This window comes from Fusarium oxysporum, chromosome 3 (assembly GCF_000149955.1).
Source record: "Fusarium oxysporum f. sp. lycopersici 4287 chromosome 3, whole genome shotgun sequence".
NCBI lineage: Eukaryota > Fungi > Ascomycota > Sordariomycetes > Hypocreales > Nectriaceae > Fusarium > Fusarium oxysporum.
In genome coordinates, this window is record NC_030988.1 from 1,694,542 (window position 1) to 1,700,736 (window position 6,195).

At 46.0% G+C, this 6,195-nt stretch overlaps 3 protein-coding genes across 4 annotated transcripts; 2 read left to right on the top strand and 1 right to left on the bottom strand.

The window, feature by feature from the left end:
* Positions 1-988: 988 nt before the first annotated feature.
* FOXG_22320 (uncharacterized protein) lies at positions 989-2,845 on the bottom strand (the record flags this gene model as incomplete). Its single annotated transcript, XM_018402722.1, has 2 exons — positions 989-1,375; positions 1,509-2,845. A coding segment is annotated over one exon (304 nt), but the record flags the coding sequence as incomplete, so codon positions are not given.
* On the top strand, positions 1,286-2,242 carry FOXG_16116 (uncharacterized protein; the record flags this gene model as incomplete). The annotated part of the gene is made up of 3 exons (XM_018396200.1): positions 1,286-1,391; positions 1,705-1,989; positions 2,175-2,242. 3 exons carry the CDS (start codon positions 1,286-1,288, stop codon positions 2,240-2,242), a joined length of 459 nt encoding a protein of 152 aa, XP_018256690.1.
* Positions 2,846-3,948: 1,103 nt separating the features above from the next.
* FOXG_16117 (uncharacterized protein) lies at positions 3,949-5,690 on the top strand. Of its 2 annotated transcripts, XM_018396202.1 has the most exons (3): positions 4,155-4,244; positions 4,309-5,241; positions 5,298-5,690. In XM_018396202.1, the coding sequence occupies exons 1-2, from the start codon at positions 4,235-4,237 to the stop codon at positions 4,830-4,832; spliced, it is 534 nt and encodes a 177-aa protein (XP_018256692.1). In that variant the 5' UTR covers positions 4,155-4,234; the 3' UTR covers positions 4,833-5,241; positions 5,298-5,690. The 2 variants fall into 2 exon arrangements, with proteins under 2 accessions (XP_018256691.1, XP_018256692.1); XM_018396201.1 differs by having other exon boundaries at positions 3,949-5,241.
* Positions 5,691-6,195: the final 505 nt, after the last annotated feature.

Sequence of the window (6,195 nt, forward strand, 5' to 3'; positions counted from 1 at the left end):
GCGGTGCGAAGAAGTGGAGTATATGACAACGTATGCAGTATAGAAACGCCCATTTGCACCGGAAGCCTTGAGGGTTTGGCTTTGAAATACCGACAGACCAAGAGGGTGACCGTGAGTGGTCGCAGGGTTGAGGAACAGTATACAAATCAACTACGTAGCAGTAATCTATTCTGATCTCGCCGCTAAGAGGCATGAGGGTCTATCTTGTACTTCTGAAGCGTCCCAGACCCCATTGGATAGATGGTTGGGTGGGGATGAGATCAATTGAATATGCTGTCGAGTAAAGCAGTGGCCCGCCTGGCACCTCTTATCTTGAACCTGTTTCCATGTAGAGAAGCCAGAAATGGAACTCCTGAGAGCGATCACATTGATCCGTCAAACACTAAGAGACTCAGCTCTGGACGGCGTCCATGCAGCTCCGGTTATGGCTATAAATATGGCTGGTTCGCTTGGGAAGTTGACTGCATCGTCTCGCCCTTTCCGTCGTGGAACAGCTGGTGATCAGAATGCTTCAAGAACCCCTTAACTTCGGAGGTCATAGCTCAAAGAGCAAGGAATCGAATCTGGATTATTGCCATGATCTGCCTGACTATTGCAGTCCGTCGAGCCATGGGTCGCTCGGTACTCCCCGTCAAACAATTTGTCCACTTTCGGAAGCCCAAAAGCCCGAATCCACTTCTAGCAAATATGAGCCAGCATTGAACGACGCACCGACATGCGACTCATTTGGTCCAAATGTTAGTATGGAGGAGAAAATGGAGGAAATGAGCAGGGAGCTAGACATTCTGAAGGCTACTGTTCTTTGGATGCAGGGCGTGCAGGACACACAGAATAGGGTCATAAGCAGGCTATTGGTATCGCAAAGACGAAATACCAGGGTTGGTGGATCGTATGAGGCCAGAAGTTGAGAACAAGCGACCAGGAGTCTGATTACAGATATAGTGAATCGTGAACTTTCAAGCTTGTCGCCTGATCAGATCTAGCTGCGCTGCCAGTCGCGGCCAAAAAGTGACCTCCAAATTTGACGGTCATGGTTCATTATTAGACTCTAAAGGACCTCAGAGAATGTATAGTGTATTGTAACATAACAACGACCGCTATATTCGTACTTCTGTGTGTGGAATCCTACAATACAATTACACTCATCTCCCATGGCATCTTATGAATTAAATAAGAAGACGACTTGTGCCACAGCCATTTTGCCGAATCAGAAGATACCATATAGAAGAAATCCATAGGCACGCCTTGTGTATACGCAAAGTGTGATCGGTCCACCAGTCTCAAGATGCAGAGACTCGATCTACATAAAGCAGCCGGCGATATGAGTCAAGAAGCAAGCGAGGATGGGCTGCTCTTACGAAGATGTAGGGATAGGCTTGCAGCACACATTGGTTAGTGCATAACCATCAAGAGCAGAACTTGCTTGCCTGACAATAGTAGAAAGCAGAACTGGTGTCAAGGTAGAACCCGCCGAAGTTAGTTTGACGACAAAGCAGAGTCATGCTTACACTTGGATGTATACGACGGAAGTAGCCCATTTGTTTTCCAAGGATCTCGAGAACCACGAAACCGAAGCATACCAAAAGCTTTGTATAGAAGTGGGAAGAAGTTTCTATGCCGTGTCATTCACCAAGAGCAACTTGGCAGGCAGTCAACTGCGCTCAGGAAGCCCACCACCATTCTGCGTACCAACATTCAATGTAGATGCAATGGAGTCTGGCGAAGTAACTGAGCGCGTAGCTCTACTGAGCCACCAGCTCTCCATGATGGAGACGAGTGCAGCCTACGACGCAATCACCCGGGTGCAGTTGCAAGAAACTATCGCCACACTGGAATACGAAAACGAACGTCTCGCGCAGGAAGCCAGACAGCAGCGGGAGGACGCCGTATATCACCGGGATTTCTTTTACAGGCTCTTAGAAGCCACAGATCTGCTGAACTTGACAATCGGGGATATTCACCAGGATTACATTAGAACAGTCAACGTTAGTATGTTTCCGAAAGATGATATTTCATCGCGCTAGTTGAGGAGATCTTCATCTTGGATGTGCCGCGTGTACTGTTTTGCAGCATAGCACAAAATGAGAGGGTATAAGGAGTTTCGCATTACCAGTCTAATAATTTGAGAGATTTTATTGTGGATATGGTGATTATAGATAAATAAATAAATCCAGTTTTCTTGAACGCGGCTATGATCAAAGATGTCGACGTCGATATATTCAAACTATGTTCGGAACCATGAGTTCATCGAATTCCAAGTCTAGTAGAATTGAGATGGAGGGTAACATTTGTGGTAAAGAATAAATTTCTTCGATGCTAGATATAAAAGCAAATTGATGCAGAGATACTGACGGTATGTCATCTAAGAATGCAGGGGCTTTTGGCGGATTATTAAAGCGAGGTGTGACGTCTCCTGTTGGATTTCGGAGCATGCTTACTGCAGTATAAGCACTACGAGAAAGGAAAGAGAAAGAGAAGGAAATCAATGTGCAGCGTAAAGGTTTACGCATATAAGGTCGCCAGTCGTGCGTAACCTCCAGTCTACACACATCGACTACATCTTACGCGTCTACAATGATGGCATTCGAAAAACAGGCCTTGTTCCGGATTTTTGCAATCAGGACAGATCCATTCTATCAGACAACTGTTGGCCCTTATGAGCCACGAGTGCTGATCACCTGGGCCTGAGCCACAGACGTCTCCAACGTCCCTGGATGATATTAGATCGGCCGACGTATTGGTTGACGAAGGTAGGTATGGAATGTAAGGGTCAGTGGCATCCTGGTCCTTGGCACTTTGGCAAGATTGCGCGCAGCCACATAATTTGTACGAGATCGTATTCATGGCCGACTAGCAAGTACAAATGTATACGTTTTATTAAAAAAGCTTTCAAGTAAGTCTATATAGTCACAGGCGACGGAGAGGTCTTCTCATATATGCATGCGCAGCGGCAGCCCGGGCCTTATCTGGCCGAACGCTGGAGGCTATAGCTTTCCTGGATTGAAGAGCGAGTCATCACTTTCAGACCCTTTACAAACAAGACCGCACAGCAGTGACTGTGGGGCAGATGTGCCGGGCGCTGATGACGTCAAGATACGTCTTGTTCTGTATGACTATGCTTCCTGAGCATGCTTCATCTTTCACACCGCACATGCGTGGTAGCCGCCATATTAAAGCCAATTTCAGTTCTGCTTTTAGAGTGGATGAACCATTGACTTGCGTAGGGGCAACAATAACAGTCATTGAAACCTAGACCGGATAATAACCGACGAATTATAGTAGTTCTCAAGCACTTTTCATTTCAGTAGAGATGATGAATAATTCTTCATCCCTCCACATCCAGAATAGACCTCGTTCAAGGGGAGGTATTGACCTTCGTTGTCGATTGCTTATCCATAATGACGTCATGGAGAGCAAGGTCCTGCGCTCCGATTTGGCCTCTTGGAAAGTCATTTCGAGCCAGAAATTTAGGGCTTATTCTGGATGCGTCCACATGTAATCAAATGACTTCTACCATTTGTGAGCCATAATTGGTCAGTTTTGATGACAGTATGCGATAATGACAGGCATTACAAGGAGACAGGATTAGCATCACGGTTTTTGCAGTGCTCTGTACACTGTCGTAAGCCAGATGGGCTACGGTTCGGCCCGCGCGCGAAAGCTTATCTTACATTTATTGAATTAGGCAAGCGGCCTCTAATTTCGGCCGGGACTGTACCTTTGATGTGGTCAGTCCCAAATTCATCGTGGGGATGTGAACGTCAAGTCGATTAAATCATACAGTATGACAGTAAACAGTGATATTTTCCTCCTTGCAACAACATTCTCTTTCTTACACATAAGGTGGGGCTTTCAGGTACGAGCATCCACCTCTTACTCAGTTCAAGTACCAGCTTTAGGCTACCAAATTGCCGCATAAGCCCACTTTTGGCCATAAAAGAGATATACATCAAAAGTAGACCGAAGCACGAGGGCTAGTCCTGAAGTGGTCACGCTCCAAACAGTCCAAGTCTGCTTTATGATGAAGTAGGCGGCTTTCTATTGCAATACAGGCATATACAGTCCAAGGAAATGCAGTGTGCATACTATGTGGGGCCTTTTACACTGCGCAAGTCTGTTGTGCAGGAGGAAAATACGCATTCTCAAAACTGTACAATAGTGCATACATGTATGCTGGGCTCTCCTATATTCTCAATGGCAATAAATTCTGCCTTCATCGTCAAAATACGTCGAAATGCTTCAACGTAAGTCCGACGAGAGTATACTGCTTTGTATCTTCTGAGCCTGACAAGCACCTCGATTTGATAGTAACGAGAGAACTGGGCCCTTCGTCAACACATGTTCTTGCAAGATTATCGCATCATTATAACTACATCTCGCTATTTACAGCCAACCTGGGCACAATATCGCTCACGTTTACAGCACTTGCCGTGGCGGGAACTGATGGCCTGACCGAAGAATCTTCCGCCGTGGTCGCCATTCTGATGAGCGCCACAATGACCGCCATTGTCGCCATAATGCTCCGGATTACGCTTCACCGATCAAAACCTTGTTTTCAGAGGCTCGATCTCATTGCGACGTCAACACCTCTGTTCTTGGTCGATCTCGTCGTCCTCGAGATCTTGGTTGGCCTTCTCGTGTGGTACACCAGTAGCTTTACGGCAAGATTTGCTACGTACCTAGTCATAGAACTCTTGGTTCTCATGACTTTAATAGTATTATCAGCGATATGCATCTGGAGGAACATTAGGATCTCGATTCGTCTTGGTCAATTCAACAGCGTCGAGACAGATAACGACGTCAGCGGCCTGCAAGTCAGAAGTAGCACATAAAAAACACCGCAAGAGGCATTGGCGTGAGTCAACAACACTTAAACGGAGAAACAGAGGGAGCGACTTGTCCAAGTTTAATTTAAACGTCGTCTCCTAAGAGTACAAACCACCATTGGGAGATGTCCGGGACCTTAGGGTAGGGGCTTATGCCTCTCGTCTTCGACAATATCTAGCTTAGCTCATACATCTTTGACCCGAAACGAATGTCATTTCCACCAGAGCTGGAATAAATGAGGCTTAATTATGCATCAATTATAGTAATATGAAAAGGTAATGCTAAATCCTAGGCGATCTACGACCACGCAAATATGAAACAGACTACCACAACCGGCAATACAGACCAGTATGTCGATTGCGTTAAGGACTAAATTGGCACAATTCCGATTGATATTGCATTGTATTATTTCTGGTAAGTACGGCACGGTACAGTACAGTACAGTACAGTACAGTAACGATCCAACATAGGCAAAGCTTACCGATATTTTTTATCTTTGCCCCAGTGCAAGATGATCGTAGGCAAGACAAATCCTCAGAAGACCGAGCGCCGTGCTAGGGGTAGGGCTAAGGAGACTTCCGGACTGAACGATGTAGTCTATCTTGCTCCAGGTTGATTTACCAAGCGCTCAAATTACTGGAAACCCCTTGAGCCAATCCTCGCCCATTAATGCACCACCCAAGGAAGAGTGTCCGATAATGGCGTTTCATAGATTGGCTAAGACAATGAGTATCGCGAATTCATCCAACCTATCCCATGTTCCCATATCTGACAGCTGATGCGCCTATATCGACCGACGTCTGTTTTCGAACGTTTATTTAGCGCCAGCTTTGAGCGCTGGACAAGTATGATGTCAATACCTAGAATGTGTCAAACATTGCCGAAACCTGTACTTACTAAAAGCCGGTGGAGGCTGACCTCGTAAGATTCATTATCAACCAACGAACACATACCTGCGAAGAACCCATTCATATTGACAAAGAGTCTGCCATCGTTCTGAAAGCATCGAGTCGTTGATATAATTTTTACTGAGAGAAATGTTCCACTCTAAGACGATCCTCGACCAAGAGATTTGGCAACGCGACTATGATGTTGTTCCCCCCGCACGGCCAGTAGACGTGGCGTTGCACTATGAGAGGGCCAAATTGATGTGTCGACATAGCGGTGCGTACAACTATCTTTCTCGGCGAACTAGGCTAAGATCGTCGCATGGTAGATCTGACGTTGCACGATATCGAGAAGTTGACCAAGAGGTTTTGGGATTTTCATTTCGACAGTAAGCCTTAACAGACGATGGTTTCGCATAGTGTTATTGTCTAACGAGTCCATGAAGTGATTGCCGCTCGCGATATGACGGCTTTCATTATC

Excerpts from the sequence above, each read along its gene's own strand:
- FOXG_16117 (XM_018396201.1), top strand. The coding sequence starts at position 4,167 with ATGTATGCTGGGCTCTCCTATATTCTCAATGGCAATAAATTCTGCCTT.